Source organism: Ursus arctos, unplaced genomic scaffold (assembly GCF_023065955.2).
Source record: "Ursus arctos isolate Adak ecotype North America unplaced genomic scaffold, UrsArc2.0 scaffold_8, whole genome shotgun sequence".
Taxonomy (NCBI): Eukaryota; Metazoa; Chordata; class Mammalia; order Carnivora; family Ursidae; genus Ursus; species Ursus arctos.
In genome coordinates, this window is record NW_026623100.1 from 85316998 (window position 1) to 85334184 (window position 17187).

General features: G+C 46.4%; 1 protein-coding gene and 1 long non-coding RNA gene across 4 annotated transcripts; one reads left to right on the forward strand and one right to left on the reverse strand.

Annotated features, from left to right (window-relative positions):
• Positions 1–730: 730 nt before the first annotated feature.
• On the reverse strand, positions 731–8622 carry LOC130543132 (uncharacterized). The gene is made up of 3 exons (XR_008958213.1): positions 8462–8622; positions 2248–2361; positions 731–1801 (listed from the first exon to the last, which is right to left on the reverse strand). It is a non-coding gene; the product is annotated as an uncharacterized LOC130543132 (long non-coding RNA).
• On the forward strand, positions 7902–16345 carry ALKAL2 (ALK and LTK ligand 2). Of its 3 annotated transcripts, none has more exons than XM_057309158.1 (6): positions 7902–8212; positions 8919–9205; positions 10578–10631; positions 10711–10791; positions 13546–13611; positions 15686–16345. In XM_057309158.1, the coding sequence occupies exons 2-5, from the start codon at positions 8953–8955 to the stop codon at positions 13608–13610; spliced, it is 453 nt and encodes a 150-aa protein (XP_057165141.1). In that variant the 5' UTR covers positions 7902–8212; positions 8919–8952; the 3' UTR covers position 13611; positions 15686–16345. The 3 variants fall into 3 exon arrangements, with proteins under 3 accessions (XP_057165141.1, XP_057165140.1, XP_026373698.1); XM_057309157.1 differs by having other exon boundaries at positions 15683–16341; XM_026517913.4 differs by lacking the exon at positions 7902–8212 and having other exon boundaries at positions 8711–9205; positions 15683–16342.
• The last annotated feature ends 842 nt before the right edge of the window (positions 16346–17187 follow it).

The window sequence follows — 17187 nt, forward strand, 5'->3', positions numbered from 1 at the left end:
AAATATATTAACCACAGATTCTTTAAATAACAAACATCCTTAGCATATTTAAGATTCAATTCAACTTAAATTTCACCCATATTCTCAGGGATATACATTAGTAATTACAAGCATATCCTCAGGGTCAGCTCTGCAAAAATACTTTATAAAAAATTGAGCCAGTCATTCAGATGGAATTTCTACAGATGCCAAACATTTGGAAGCATCTGAATGATTGATTCCATTTTTCATTTTCATCTGAATGTTTTTGCCTTTTGTAGAGTAGATATTGCTATAGTATATCTCAGTTTCTCAAAATTAAATGCATTTTAAAAGATGGAGGAAATTATAATTACCAACCCCCTACATATGGGACTATTCTTTCACAAACCTGCTAAATGTAAGGGTTCAAATCAAAGTCAAAAATGTAAAGAGCTCTTTCCTTCTTGTACATACAAATTATATTAGAAAACAGCTGGGCCCAGTGAAAGCTTTGGGATTGATGTAAATTTATATCCACTATATCCCATCACTCTGTGATTTCAGCATGCTGACAATAAAAATGGAATTTCTTCATATTGTGATGTGTGCATGAAACTCCTTGTCAGAAACGTTCATCGGGACTTGAGTAATAACACAGTCACAGGAAATAAGAACTGCCAACCCCTTCAGCATCTATCTGTTAATTTTAGCAAAAAAGATCCCTTGAAACTGTGTATTGCTAACACTTCAACTAGAAATGCCTTTAAAATGACACCAGCCAATTCCAGAAATGACTATTTCAATCCAGACCTCCATTACATTGGTTATATCCTCATTAACATGCTGGTTATTGATAATGTTTGATAACATTTAGTAAGGGCCCTATCTGAAGAAAGTCAGATGTCAAAGATTCTGAGTAATGAAAGCTGTACTCACTTTCTGCTATACACATATTTGGATTTTATTTTATAATATAAACACAATATGATATCAATTATTAAAATGTGCCAGGCAGGATGTGCCTGGATGGCTCAGTGGATTGGGTGTCCGACTCTTGATTTCAGCTCAGGTCATGATTTCAGGTTGTGGGATCGAGCCCCGCATCAGGCTCTGTGCTGGGCATGGAGCCTGCTTAAGATTCTCTCTCTCTCTCTCTCTCTCTAAAAAAACAAAAACAAAAACAAAAAACTGCAAGGCCATTGAAATATATTTTGATCTTAGTAAAGTCATAGCAATTTAAGGACACAAAAATAAAATGCCCTTTTTAAAGATGGGATCTCTTCTCAAACTCAAATGTTCCTACTCTGTGGGGAGAAAATAATCACCCATTGCCATCTGCCAAAATCCTGCTGTACAAGATATTGTTTCAATCTTTCCTGAAACACTGTTAGACTAGGCCCTTCTTGTCCCCACTCGGGTATCTTCTAATGGTGTGTTTATAAATATGTACTGATGGTTACATGTGAGGCAACAACATTATCAACTGTATCATACACATAAGGGCAAAAGTCATCATCACAGCATTCAGGTTTTCAGTAACGCTCAAAAATAGAGGAAAGTCGGGACGACCAGTGAAGGCACATTATGCCCAACTAATGAGCCAGGTGTCCACAGCAGGATGAGGGTGGCAACCTATGGCCTTTAGACCCCTTTAGATCTTTAAAGCATTTGAAAAGGACCCAGTACACACAATACTAAGTCATTTCCCTTTTAGGCATGAAGAAACTGGGCTCAGAGGCACCGTCCTGCCCTAGTTCAGATGCTGGTGAGCGGGAGTGAGAACGCTGGCCAGCGTCTGTGATCCACAGCCACGTCCACGTTCACTCTGTATGCTGCTTTCCTGGAAGAAAGTGGACACTGGTAAAGCTGTCCTTCCGAAGTCTGTCCGTCCCCCTCTCACACAGTCTGTTCTTCCCAAACAGGCTCACTTGGACTCTGCACACGCGTCTCCCTCTGTCTAGGATGCTCGGCCCCAACCCAACGTGACGGTCCCCATCACTACAAATACCCCTTCTGCTACGGAGTCTACACTTCCTGCAGCTATCTTCTGAGAGAGCTCCGACCGGACATCGTCGTTGTCATTAACACTCCACCGACCCTATCTTTACCGTATGATCGGGTACTATCCAAAGGGCCGATCCGTGCTCAGATTATCTCTGTAATTCTACAAACATTGGTTTTCAAAAACAAGTACCCGATAAATATCCGTCTCAGTAATGCTTCCTGAGCATCTCTCAGTAAAAATACATAAAGAGTACGCTTACTCATTTCTTCAACATTACTTACTTTGTGTATACGATGTTCCCTACATGATACGAAGCACTGGTGATATAATGATGAACAAGAGGCAGCTCCTGCCTCCAAAAACGTGGTAGTCCACGGAGGGTCCGGAACAGTGACCTGGGACACGTGCAGAAACTAAACTGAGTAAGTGGGGTTGCTGCCATGATGGCAACAAGCACGAGAGGCAAAGCGGAGGGAGATCGGCAGGGTTCCCAGAAGGTCTGGCGTCTATGGTGAAATAGGGTGAGTTACTCAACGAAAGCAAGTGGCAGAAGGAAGGGAACTTGTCCCAGACAAAAAGAGCCGTTTGAATAAAAGTCTTGGGGGCAAGAATTTGAGTAGCTCCGTGAAGCTGGAGCACAAATCTGGAAACTGGGGTTGGCTTCGGGGAGGCCGCATAGCCCCGCAGTCCTGCCCTTCAGACTCGGACACGGAGCCATGGGGATTAACTGCTGTCCGTGCTTCTCCCTGCCTAGCTGTCCGGGACAGGGGCCAGTGTCCCAGACCGACTCTTGGTCGGGGTTAGGAATTGGTCCTTCCAACATTGCTTAAAGGAAAAGAAAATATCCCAACAAGTATTGTTTTCTGAAGAAAGCGGGTTTCTCTTACACTGATTTAAACCTACTTGTATGCTTGCTGAGGGGCACTCAGCTGACGAGTGGAGCACTGGCAGAGGGGACACAGGCCACCCCCAGCCCTGGCTCTTACAACCTCCTCTCAGGCCGGAGGCAGAGGACCCAGTGTGGACCTTCAGGTTCTTAGAAAGGGCAGAGCTGGGGAGCCTGACAAGATCAATCGATTAAGTGACTAAGTCTTGGTTTCAGCTCAGGTCATGATCTCAGGGTCCTGGGACTGAGCCCCATGATGGGCTCCCTGCTCAGCGGGGAGTCTGCTTCTCCCTCTCCCTCTGCCACCCACCCCCCTGCGCTCATGTTCTCTCTCAAATAATTTTAAAAATCTAAAAAAAAAAAAAAAAGTGTGATATTGGACCCTTAAGGGATAGGTAAGTGTCACTAAGCTTTAAGACCTCTTCTCTAGCTGGATTTCATAACTAAACCAGTGCCAGGGAACAAGGTCAAGTCCATGCTCCCTTCAAGCCTGCCCATTAATGGTCCTCTTCCTCTTGGCCACGGGATAAGAAAACTGAGCAAGAGGAAATCAGTCACGTTACAGAGCATCCCAAGACTTCATACAGAACCTTGGGCTCATAGCTCTCCTAGACTTGCACTGCAGCGGGGTTTGCAGATGCAAAAGCGCGTATCGAAAAGTGAAAAGGAGGTGGATGACCTGTATACCCTTACAATTGTGGGCTGCCTCTACATATGAGAGAAAGAATTTGCTAGAAGGCTGTACTTCATTCATCTAGAATAAACTGCTAGACAGCATGCATGTTATTGCTTATAAGAGATTACACTGATTACCTTTATACCAGAAAGATCGGTCCTGTTAGAAATCTTGTCTTCCTAAATGCTTTATATACTTTCTAATACATTCCCAGTGTACTAATAATATATTGATAGCAACAATAACAGAACTGATGAAAGTTAAATATTAAGTAACATTTCTTTATAGCACATAAAGTTATCCTTCACGAAAGGTAATAGTTTTTCTCTCTAATGGGATCTTAGATTGTTAAATGATCAACATAATTGTTGAACTAATATAATAATTCATTTAAAAACATGTAGCTAATATATATCTATTTTAGAAGTGTTTGAAGGTAGTTAATAGTCCTCTCAAAAAAAAAATTATACCTTCTGAGGAAGAGGGAAAAGTCATTGTAATTGAAACACTGGAGCTTTATCCTATTTATAAATTGAAAAACAATAACTTGCCCATCTTACAACACAGATCTATACTAAAAGTGGGCTAAACACAACTCTCCCCTCTCTTGTTAGTCTTCTACGATCTAACATCGTTTTCTCAAAAAGGAAACAACTAAACCAAATCTAGCAAAAGTTACCTTTGCCAATAATGCTTAGAATATAGTGTTGCTAACTTATCTCTTTTGGACCCTTCATAATAGAAAGTTGTTCACTAACGTAGGAAATTAAATTATGTAAGATGAATATATCACCTCTTCTTGCACGAAAACAGATGATGAAACTCATAGTGACTATTTTAGTGAATTAATTCACTTCAGCTCTTTGAAGAAATACTGCATTTTTTGTTTTCTGACTTTTTTGGTAATGATCAGAATTATACAGCTTTAGACTTCAGAGACCATATAGTTCAACCGCCCTATTTTATAGGGAAGAAGTGGAGAGCCCAAGTCATTTGTCAAATATAACTTTATATTTTCACGTAAGCCAGTTCACATACACTTTGCTTTGCATCGACCAGTGCAGACAATTAGCCGATAAGAAAGTGTTAACAATGGATACATAAACCATATTTCTGGTGACTGGAGAACTCCGAGGTGTTCTTCCTGACAATACCATAAACTGGACAGCTCAGTAGAGATTATAATTCAGTGCACTTTTTTATTTAGTTGAGAAAGTCTATAAAATGGTTTATACAAAATGAGTGGCTCCTGAAATCATTTCAGTACAGAGCTTTGCAAAAATGAATGAATTAAAACATGCTGGTCTGATTCCTAATTGCCAGATCTCATGAAACTGAGCACTGACCAAGCACTAGTTTTGTTGCTGTTGTTCACGCATGTAAGCATCTGACGAGCTGGGCTAACACACTGGCATATACAACTGGGTGGTAGAATGGAGTCATTCAAAAAATCCGTTTGTCTTATTAAAAACCACAAAAGAGAAAAAGGATAATATTAATTACTAGCAAGGCTTCCTTGGTTGGTAGAATTTGGAGAGGGGGGAATAGTTCTAACAGGTATTTTTTAGAAAAACCTAATTTAAAAAATTAATTTTTAAAATTAATTTCTTATTTTTAATTGAAGTACAGTTGACATATAATATTAGTTTCAGGTGTACAACATAGTGATTTAACATGACATACATTAGAAAATGTTCACCATAAGTGTAGTTACCATCTGTCACCATACAAATTATTACAATATGATCGACTGTACTTCCTATGTTGTACTTTTCATCCCTGAGACTTATTTATTTTATAACAGGAGCTTTGTACCTCTTAATCCTCTTCATTGATTTCACCTGATTTTGTAAAACAGTATTTAAAAGGAAAGACTCTATGTAAACTTAATATGTGATTAGGCTAAATTCTTGTGGGTTGGTTTTTTTTTTTTTTTTTTACTATAGCAATATTTTTTATTTCCAAAAGCAATTTTTACACCAAAATGTTTAACAACAGAAGCTCCCCGTGCTCCTTCTATTGGGTGGGAAAGAGGCTCCTGAACCCCTGGGCCACTGCGGGGTGCCCACAGCTGGAGGCTTTTGTCACTAGGGGGCGCTCCCGCAAAAGAAGCTCACCCCACCTTGGGGGAAAGGGAAAAGAAAAAATCCTACTTCCCCTGCCTAAGAACTATCTGATAAGAATTCTCCCCCCCCCCTTTTTTTGGAGTATATCTTAACAGAAACGCTCACATTTCAGTCATATTGTCTGCCAAAAGAAGTGCTCACTGAGAAATAAACCCATTTTCTTTTACAGAGAACAGAGTATAAACACATCCCCCCAAAAGTTGTGGGGAGGGGATTTAGATGACTACATTTTAGTATCTTCTGTCTCCATTCTATTTACTTCAGCCTTACTTTGACAAACTCACTTTGTGTTTCTGAGGAAAGGGAGACAGAGACAGAGAGAGACCGAGACAGAGAGACAGAGATGGAAACAGAGACAGAGAGACAGAGCAGAGACAGAAAGACAGAGATGGAAACAGACAGAGACTGAGACAGAGAGATAGAGACAGAGACACAGAGAGACAGAACAGAGACAGAGAGACAGAGATGGAAACAGAGACAGAGAGACAGAGCAGAGACAGAAAGACAGAGATGGAAACAGACAGAGACTGAGACAGAGAGATAGAGACAGAGACACAGAGAGACAGAACAGAGACAGAGAGACAAGGCAGAGACAGGGAGACAGAGCAGAGACAGAGAGACAGAGATGGAAACAGAGACAGAGACTGAGACAGAGAGATAGAGACAGAGAGACACAGAGAGGCAGAGCAGAGACAGACAAGGCAGAGACAGGGAGACAGAGAAGAGACAGAGAGAGAGACGGAAACAGAGAGCAGATACAGAGAGATAGAGACAGAAACAGAGACAGAGAGAGACTGAGACAGAGAGATAGAGACAGAGACAGAGACAGAGAGACAGAGATGGAAACAGAGAGCCGAGACAGAGACACAGAGAGACGGAAACAGAGCAGATACAGAGAGACACAGAGACAGAGACAGAGACAGAAACAGAGACAGAGAGACAGAGATGGAACCAGAGAGCAGAGACAGAGAGACAGAGATGGAAACAACAGAGACAGAGACACAGAGAGATGGAAACAGAAGAGATAGAGACACAGAGAGACGGAAACAGAGCAGATAGAGAGAGACACAGAGATGGACACAGAGAAGAGCAGAGACACAGACAAAGAGATACAGATTGAGAGTTCTTCCTTGGGGGTTCCCGCCCCTGGGAACCCCAGGCCTGGCTCAGGGGTCCGCACCGCTGGCCCGGGGCATCTCTGCCCAGGGGCCCTGTGTGCTGGTCCTTCTAAGGGTGGAGGCTTTTAATTCCTGCACGCACCCTCCCTTCTGGTATTGTACTGAGAACACCTTTCCCCATCAGATCGCTGACTTGGAGGATGTCCAGCTCTTGCCCAGAAAGTGCCAATAAAATGGGAAAGCACGCAATTGATTGATAATACATTTTACAAGAAAAAAAATTAAAGGAGATAAACTGTTGAAGCCTCACAAATGTGCCTGCCTGCATCCAAAGAACTCAAACTTTCGGAAAGACTAGGCCTGGAGGGGGTGCCCCAGGAGGTCTCCTGCGGGCGTTTCTGAGGAAGGCGAGCAAGCGACCAGCCCCCACAACCCGGAGTGCGGGCCGCGCAGTCCCCTGCGGGAGGGGCTTCGGCTCGACCTTCCGCGTGGGTTGGGGGGTGAGCGTGTTGAGGAGGGGGCTGTCACGTGTCCTGCCAGGTAACTGTGTGCATCCCGAGGTTACCAGAGCGTTGCCCGTGTCCTACCCTGAACCCAGGCCCCTGCCCTGGGGGCTGCCCGGCCTCGGGGACCTGGCCTGCCGCTCCAGGCCGTGGGGCGGTGCAGACCTCTTGGGGTCCTGAGAGTGGCCCCCAGCCACGCCGGAAGATTCCTCCAAAAAGGATAGACTCTAATTGACTTATTAAATGTCGAGGCAATCAGGCAGCTCCTTTTTTAATAGCCCAAGATCTACATTTAGACAAAAACAGATCTGAGTTCCTGGTAAAGGCGTTTCTTCTCATCCTGTCACAAGTGACAGGAACGGAGGGAAACAGACTGAGGGAGAGAAGGGGGAGGGGAAGACGAAGGGGAGGGAGGCGAGGGACGGGGGAGGGGAAGAGGGGAGAGATGGGGTAGGGAGAGAGGGGAGGGAGCCGGAGGAGATGACGGAGGAGGAGATGGGGGAGGGGAGGAGATGGGGCAGAGGGAGAGAGGACGGGGTAGAGAGGAGGGAGGGGGAGAGGGAAGAGGGGGAGACAGACGGGGGTAGGGAGAGATGGGAGGAGATGGGGGGGGGGTGTCTGACGAAGATCCGCACAGGGGTACGAACACTTCAGCGGCTTCTAATTAAAGCCCCGCGCGGAGCCCTCGGGGACCGGCCTGACGTCGGCGGGCGCGGGGATAAGAAGCGGCCGCGGTCGGAGCGCAGCCCAGGCAGCCGCGCGTCCAGCGCTCCGAGCGGCCGAGCCACCGCGTCTCCATCCCCGCGCGTCCTGTGCGCTCCGCACGCCGGGTCGCCGCGGGGCATGGAGTAGCGGGGCGCGCGGCGGCTCCGGGACGCGGGGACAGACACCGGGACAGAAGCCGAAGGACGCCCGCGGCTCCGGGACACGAGGACAGGTAATCCGGCCGGGCTCCGACGCGCAGGTGGCCCCACGGGCGGCGCCGGGCAGGTGTGGGCCGGACTCCCTCTCCTCCCCGAGGGCGGGGGGGTTTCCAAAACCGGGCACCTCGGGCTGCTGGAGCGAGGGTCCCGGGGCGGGGGGCCTTTTGGGAACACGCGGCGGGAGGAGGGGGCGACCACCACACAAAGGCGTTGCTGCAAACTTGAGCGCAGCCGCTCGGGCGGGGCGCGCGGCCCCCACTCACCGGAGAGCGCCACGCTGCCCAGTCGGGAGGAGATAGGTGCGCGGGCAGGACCCTCCTAGCGTCCTCCAGCCTTCCTGGACGGGTGGGTGCGCGCCCGCCCCGCCGGCGGAGTAGACGCCGCAGCGCCGCTTGGCTTTAGAGGTTAAGAAAGTTGTGCCGATGCCGTGCGCTGCGAAACGCAGGCGGATGTGCCATTCCTCCGAAAGTTGGGAGGGCCGGCGCGGGGGCGGGACGCGGGCGGGAGGAGGCGCGCAGAGGAGGGCGGCGGCGGCGCCCGAGGCTAGGCTCTCGGCATCACCGCGGCGGGGCCTCCCCGGGTCCCGGGGACGCCGTGTCCCAGCCTCCGCCGCCGGCCCCTCATCTGCCCGGGGTTGCGAGGGGCCGCGGTCTCAGCGGGAGAGCCTCGCCTCCCCTCCGCCAGCACCCGCCGACTTTCTTTCCCGGTCTCCCCCTCCAGCGAGCCGAGCTCCCTCCGGCCGAGCGAGCGCACGATGCGCGGGCCTGGGCGCCCCCTCCTCCTGGGGCTGCTGCTAGTGCTGGGGGCGGCGGGCGCCGGAGTCGCCGAGCCCCGGGAGGCGGCCGACAGACAGACCCTGCTGCGGCTCATCGTGGAGATCCTCCAGGAGCTCAAGAAGTACCATTCGGGCGAGTCGAAGAGGCTGCAACTCTCGGGCCAGCACGACTACACTCTGGGCCGCAGGGAGGTGTCGGACTACCCGGTTTATCCCGAGGAGCAGAGAGTGGGTGAGTGCCCTTGCCTCCGGCTTGCGGACCGAGTGACCTGCCTTCGAGGGTTCCCTGGGTGTGTGCAGTGTAGACCGAACGTCCGACATGTTTGCGTATCCGTCATGTCTCAGGAGACACTAGAACTCGTGTTTGCTTGGAAATAGAATGGGCTTTGAGAAAATATACATATTTTTAACAAGATAAAACCATTTCGATTGTTTGAAAAAAAAAAAAAACTAGGCTTTTTTTTTTTTTTTTTAAAGAAGAAAACAGGAGGTCGGTCAATGACGCCGCCTCTAGTATAACTGTCCCTACTCCACTTCTAAGACACATGAGTTGTTACCTAGGTCGGGAGCTTTGGCACAGAACTGTCATCTGTTATTTAGGAAATGGAAATATTTTCAGCAAAGCACTTTCAACTGAGACAGTCACCCCTCCACCCCCCTCTGCCAATGGCAGAGCCTTCCCAGAGTGGGTGCCCCATGGGAAATTTCCAAAGAAAGCAGGCAAGCTTTTAATGCTTTCATGACACAATTAGGTCAAATGTGATAAGGTCAATTTCATACAGACTGACATTCAAGAGATGTCTAAGCCTTGCAAGTGAAGAGGTCCACAGGAAACGCTCCCTCCTCAGATGAGGGCTATGGCTGGTAAAACAAAGTGCCATCACATGCAATCACAGCAAAAGTTACTATCCAAAACAAGGGAGTGAAAACTGGTTACAGGTGACTGTAAAAAAGCAAAACAAGGCCTGGAGTCGGAAAGAATGTCAGTGGGAGCATTGCTAGTTCCCAAGTAGGAGCTGAGCGCTGTCCTTCCCTGGGAGTTGTACTTTAATCTTGCAAACCAGGTAAATGTCTACTTCCATGCATTTACTCCAGCCTTCATAACAGTGGCTTTGAAGGCATTTAACCCTTTTGCTAAATATATACCTAGAAAAAAAGTCTTATAACAAGTTTTTTTTGTTTGAAGGATTGGGTTTTCATTCTAGAACTTTGAGAGCTTCTGGTATTTGATTACCAAGCTGTCCAAAATGAAAATGTCTAGAAGTGATTTATATACGGGAAGCTACCGTCAACACACACCCCTCTTCACCCTTACATAACTTACGGTCACTGTCTTTACACTAGTGGCAGAGACAAGACAAATAATATTGAAGCTTTGTGAATAGCTCATACTTTATCTGAAGAAAAATGTGATCCTGATTACAAGTCTTCACATTATGTCGTGTACAATAATCAAGGGGGGCTCCAATCTGTTTTATTTAGCTATGTAACATGGCTAACGAAGAGGTTCCAATAACTTTTCTTCAACATTCACTTAGATCACATGAAAAAAAAAAAAGGTTCTTTCAAGCAATGCGATAATTAGCCTCTTTCCCTTCAAACAGAAATTGTTCCTCGAGATCTAAGGATGAAGGACAAGTTCCTAAAACATCTTACAGGTAAGTGTCCTCATTCCTTTACCTGTGCCCAGTTCTGGCATCCCGCAAGTCCTCACAATCTGCTTCTTCCATGTTCCAGGTCCTCTTTATTTCAGTCCAAAGTGCAGCAAGCACTTTCACAGACTTTACCACAACACCAGAGACTGCACCATCCCTGCATGTAAGTGACAGCATCCTGATTGCTTTGGAAAGACCGGCACATGTCGATGTGTTTCTCGTGTCCTTCCACGCCGCCTTCTAAATCTCCTCTTTGCTAATATATATTCCCTCTTAGCTATGGAGTTAAGGGTTAGGGTGACCAGACCATAGAAGAAGGTGATGCATTCTATAGCAGCTAGTGCCAAATGGAAAATTATTTATGTTCACTGGAATTAATCAACTCTTGGAATGGGCTGAACTCTTCCATTCACATTCTTGTTGTGTTTATGGATTCTGGCATGATGTCTATATTTGTATCTACGCAATAGGACAAACAAACGTTAAGAGTGAGTTACTAGGATGACTGCCGTGGTGTTGCGTGCTCTGGAGTAGAGACAGTCTGTGGACCTGGGCCCCCCCGACCCTGACCGGACGCTGCTCTCCAGTAACCCAGAAACACGGAGCTCCCTCTCGGTCTAGCGCTCAGCGATAGCTCTCTGATTGTATCTGAAAGAGAAGGTATTTCATCCCCCAAATGGCCGCTACCGCTCTTCAGAAAACACGTGCTGATGACAAGTGGCTTACGAGCTAGAGCAGCATCGGTTAGGGCCCTAAACCAGGTTTCCTCGTAGGGACTACAGGTTTCACTTCGGATGAGGCTCGCAGGAGGAAGGTGGTGCAGACACCCTGTGTGTCTTCCTAGCTGCCTTCAGAGACCATCCAGACCAGACTTCCCTGCCCTGCCTCCAAAAACGAAAAGTAAAAAAAACAAGCCACTTTGTATGGAAGTTTTTCCGCTTAGGCAGTAGGGTTGCCCCAGATAATCGCAGCGGCCGTGTGTGGAGCTCCTTGTCGAGAGGCGTTGAGGAAGCTGGCCGAAGCTGGCCGGTAAGACGGGGAGCACCACCTTCCGCAGGGAGCGGGGGTGCTCCGCGTGAAGGCCCTCGGGCTCTCACCGCTGCCAGGGCTCAGCCACGGCAAGCAGCACACGTGTCCCACAGAGCTCGCATTCTTATTTTTCAAGCACTGGCTGCTTTGGTCCACCCTCCCATCCATGCCCTATGCTCCTGGCACGTCCCTCTCCCCCTTCCTTCCTCTGAAATGGAATCGCCTTCTGTTTGAGAGTTATTCATTATTCCAGAGGCCAGAGAACCTTCTCATTTTTATTGCTGAAATGTGTATTTTTAACTGCCATCTTACAATAATAGGATCACAGACTCTGAATTTGAAAGTGATCTTTGGGGTCATTACATCTACTAATCTTTTCATATATGGATGAGGAAACAGACAACATGCTTAAATTCCTTGTGCCCTGACACAGACACCACACACTCGACGCTGCCAACCCTTCCCCAGGACACCATGAGTGCCCACACTCACTGCCTCCTTTTGCTCAGAGTAACTCAGCCACATGCCACCCAGATCCCTGCTCACCCGTTATGGGAGGTGGCCATCAGGGTCCATCACAGTTCCCCTGGGCCTGGGAGACATGAAGCCCACAGCTGCGTGCACTGGGTGAGTGGCTACTTACACTTTACCCATATGGAGGTGGAGAGCCAAAGCCGGACCACTTCTGTGTTGCTTCAGGCTGTAGGAAAGAAAACGAGAACCCTGGGAGGTCAGGACTGAAAGGAACCAGAGCCTTCTAACTCAAAGTGTGGTCCAAGGGCAGCTCTTCAGAGTCTCCCCAGACCACCTTCACAAGATGCCCAGATGATGTTAGGGCTGGAAAGCATGTGGGTGGGGTGGGATGGTGGTCAACTTCACGGTCTCTAGATGTGCTGCAAATGTAAGTATTTACCTTGAACTCACACAACACTGCATCCACACGTACTCTATCTAGGAAAACTGCCTCCTAAAATATTTGGTGCAACTGGGGAAGAGGGGGAAAATGCCGGGAATCCAGAGGACCCAGCCTCCAGCTGTTAGGCTTTTTTTCCCCTTTGAACACAAACTATTACGTCATCTAAATATTTAGGAGCTGCATTTTTAGGAGGATTGGCGGCTTGTCTGACATATTGTGCAAATTCATTGTTGTCAATTTACTCATTCATTCAGAATTTCAGTTAAGAGCATGAATTCTTCCATTCTTAAGTAGGATTTTGAGACTCTTGAGAAGTGAACTTTAGTAATTTATAAACTGCTGTAGGTTTCCACAGAACTTCAAACTGATGAAATCCTTTATGGCCACGATCACCAAACCTCACTTGTTTCTCTGAGGTTAGCACCTATGCAATAATTTAATAGGAAATTAGGTGAGATATCAAAGAAAACCTGTCTGTACTCAGAAATTAGCGTATTGCTTCCTTTCACCATCCAACCCGGGTCTTTCTTCTCTGTTACCTGTTGACCCACTTTCTTTACACTGTTATGTATGATCGACCCAAGTGGGGATCCAGCCTGCACGTGCCCTGGAAGTTAAGTCACACAGGGCACAGGAGACTGTCTGCTAGGGAGCAAAACCAAAGTCGTTTTGACAAGCGTGAGGAGCCGCTGGGAAAAGAAAGTGGGCAGGAGAAGACCCTGCATCTGCCCCTCCCTGCACAGCCTCCAGTCCCATTATTTATCTTCTGCCAGGTGACTCGAAAGCCCCTCAAGTACCGTAAATTATTACGTCAACAACTGAAAGCTCAGGATTTCAGATGACAGTCCCCGCATCATTTCCAGGGAATTCAGAATATTTAAAGAAATAAATGGCTTTAGCAGTTGATATTAAAAAATACTTTAGGAGTTGTTGATGTCACTGACAAGGGTCCACGATTTATTTTCACCACAGACTATAAAAGATGTGCCCGGCTTCTTACCCGGCTGGCTGTCAGTCCAATGTGCATGGAGGGATAAGGTAAGCTGACCACAGCCTCGCTGGCACACACACCAAAGACCCAAATCCCGTTTGTGACATGAAAAATTCATGGGAGTTAGAAATACTCACTCTTTGGCTAAAGTAGCCTTACTTTGAGTAAGGTTAACATAACACTCAAAATATCTCCAAATACTGGCCATCGATAAAAGGTACCCGGGCAGCTGCTGTGAATATTCCGGTGAGCACTCAGTTGGAAGAGTGTGTGTTAATTTGAAACACAGCCCATTAGTGGACTAATTTCAGCACATGACTTAGCGCATAAATTAGGATACATATCTAAAATCATGCCTGTTCACTTTTAGGGTTTCACTCATTCATTTACACTCAAAAATGAGTATATGACTAACCATATCCATGCAACTTTTATAGACCTATCTGGCTAATGTTTGAGTTGGAATCTGTCATTATGCCAGGAAGCTTATAAGGAACAACTAAGAATAGCTATGCTCTCTGTTTCTATCAGTTATGTTTCCACAGCCTCCAATGGTAAAATCTAAATGCACATGGAGAGTTTATGAACTCAGTTTTTAGCCTTGGCCTCTTGAGGGCTGATGAGCAACATGTAACACCAACTGTCAGCCATACTGATGGTGGAAAGGTTTTATTTTCCTGACACAAATGCCATGGATTTCAGTCAAAAAACAGTAATTTCGTCATCTATTTACGATGGGTCTTGTGTGTGCTGGGCACTGCCAGAGGCCACGTTTACCCCCACAAACAAGATATGCTTCTGGTCCTCGATGGCTGTCCGGGAACATTAAGAAAGGGGATAGGATACTGTGTGTGCCGTGTTACCCTCTTCGTCTCGTGTGAGTGGAGGTGGGAGTCGTGTTCTTTCTCACACAGACATGCTCGTTGTGGGAAAGCCTGTGAGATAAAGGTCTAGACAGTGCAGAGGGGGCTGAGCCAAACCCTGGCAGCCGTCTGGCCACGCAGGTACAGCCAGCGCCATCATGGGCACCGTCTTCTCCCCGCCGGAGTCCCACTGATGATGAGAGAAACATGGCGGTTCAGTGAAGCATGTGGTTAAGTGCAGGATTACGAGACCCACATCCTTGAAGGTTCACAGAAACTTGTAGGGAACTTTTTATGTGGGGGAAGTACAAGCATAGCTTTTAATGCCAAAGCTGAGAAATGCACACAGAAGAAAAGACTTCTTTTTAAAGCAATGAATGGATTCTCATAAGTCTCTCAAGGTGGTATGCTACAGGAGATGGGAATGTTATTTTTCTTAAGCATTCCTTCATAGTTAAAGCACTGTTTCCAGATATGAACCAGGCACGCCCTAGGAAAAACAACTTCCATTGTCTTACAGGAGGGAAGACCAAATGCCCTGTGGTCCTCTCCACCGAAACAACTACTCCCTGTCTCACTAACTCATCTCCAGCCAAAGAGAAACTAGATTCCCAGCTACTCCCCCTCAGTCAGAGATACTCGAGACCTCTCACACACACCACTTCATTACCTACACCTGCAGGCTCAGTTAAGTTAGAAGCCTGAGCTTTGGAATATATTTCCAAAGAAATGGAGTTTTGAGTAACAAGTACCTAGTTCAGTCCACAAAATGCAGCTTAAGTTTAGTAACCCTGGAGCTTACCATTATTTTTAAAATTAATGAACACTGTACCAGTGATTTGGGTAAACTGCATGGAGTGCTAGAAAAAAGGGTTTATTCTTGGTTTTTAGTTTTGCAAATGCTCGTGCAGATGGAGGCATGAGGGCCAATGAGCGGTTTCTCAGGACTGCCAGATTGTCAATCACTATGGTCCGAATTAGAGGACTTGACAACACACGTCAGGTGTGCGGGCTGTTCTTTAGACTTGAGTAAGCATTCAGTTGTATCGATGATGGTTTTCATTCCTTTAGCATAGCAGGCATGTAACAACTGTAGACTTGGTTATTTCCACAATGAAAGACTGAACTTTTTGGAACACAGAGAAATACACATGCAGCTATGAACCCTTGTGTTTTCAGATTATCATTCGATGTGTAGGTCTTCCAGAATTGGTAAGAAAGTGTGAAGTTATATGAAACCAAATGTGTTTTTCAGCAGTGAGCAGAGCTGCAAAGGACCAACAGCCCACGAACCATGAGAAGTGCCTTGGAAATCATCAGAGAACAGAACCCAACCCTTCACGAACACATCCCCTTGTGGACAAGAGATTTATTTTTGCAGACAGACTCTTCCATAATTCCTTTCACTTGAGTTTTGTATGTTGTCGACACTGTTGGCAGACACCTATTCAGTAAATCAGCATACCTGACGGTAACACTTGCCATTCGTGATTTTGGGGGAGTGAATGCTCCACATTCGAGGTGCAGTGCTATAAAACGACAGACAAAGCTGTTTCATTCTCCTGACGAGGCGGAATCTGAGAGTTTTCTTCAGAAACATAAATAGAATCGGAAACTATATTTTCATATAGCATATGGTATGATTTAATATTTTTGTTACTTTTACAATTAAATTCCCAGAGTATTACTTGGAACTGCATGAAGAAAAAAAAAAAACACACAAAAACTTGTCATGTTTTGGAGACAGTGGAGTGTAAGTCTGTGAACATATCCAGGCTAATTTCATTTGTCCTTTTGTATCATAAATGTAAGATAGTACCCAGAGATTGTGCAATATGTAAATACTGTAAATAAAACACTTAATAAACCAAGTGTTTGTTATAACGAGGTCTTCAGAGTGACTCTTCGCTTCTAACAAGCTCGCCGGTGGGAATTCCTCATTTACAGACCCACGAAGAGACCCCAACTCTGCCAGAACGTCATGGAGTATAAAAGGCACAAATACATAAGGGGAAGGCGACGAGTTCTTGGGACAGTTGAACTGGCGTTTTTTAAAAAGGAGATGCTGCTATGTGATGGTGGCATGTCTTAAGACAGAGCCTGATAGGGTGGAGAATATTCAAGTAAGGCTGCGTCTGCAGTTTCCTGTTTGACTTCGTAATCATGAAAACACGAACAGGTAAGACTTCTAAGCAGCTCTGATTTTTACAGGTTATCTGAACGCATCCAATTCATGACAAGTGAGTTCAACACTGAGTTTCTCTGTTCACAGGACCTCTAGTCTGGATGCAGCTGTAATGGTAAAGTAGACACGATTCCCAGGAGGTTTCTGAAGTGTGTATTTCAGATGCAGATGCAAACAGTATGGAAAACCAAGTGTAGGGATTTATTCATGATCACGAAGGAACAGAGTATGAAATTACTTCGAGATTAGTAAGCAACTACTGAATGATGAGGGCAGAGAGTAACTAAAGTGCTCTTTCTTAGCCCTATTTTCTACTGACGTCATCTCTGCAGCCGAGCTCTTCACTTTCGGGACCATCATCGCCGATCTCTCGATCCACGTACCTCGCGAGGGTCCTACTCGCCTGAGAAGAGGCAAGTCCTTCAGGTAGGACTGTCTCTGGGAAACCCACAGGGAGTCAGACACATGTCCCGAAGAGGTGCTGGCAAAGTCACCGTGCTCACCCTCTAGGACTGAATGGTCCCACCCAACCCCCCACCCGGGACCCTCAGGTTCTGAAGACAGCTGTTCCTCTA

Coding starts and splice junctions, on each gene's coding strand:
- ALKAL2 (XM_057309158.1), top strand. CDS start 8,953: ATGCGCGGGCCTGGGCGCCCCCTCCTCCTGGGGCTGCTGCTAGTGCTG. Junction 9,206..10,577: donor TCCCGAGGAGCAGAGAGTGG/GTGAGTGCCCTT, acceptor CCCTTCAAACAG/AAATTGTTCCTCGAGATCTA. Junction 10,632..10,710: donor GTTCCTAAAACATCTTACAG/GTAAGTGTCCTC, acceptor TCCATGTTCCAG/GTCCTCTTTATTTCAGTCCA.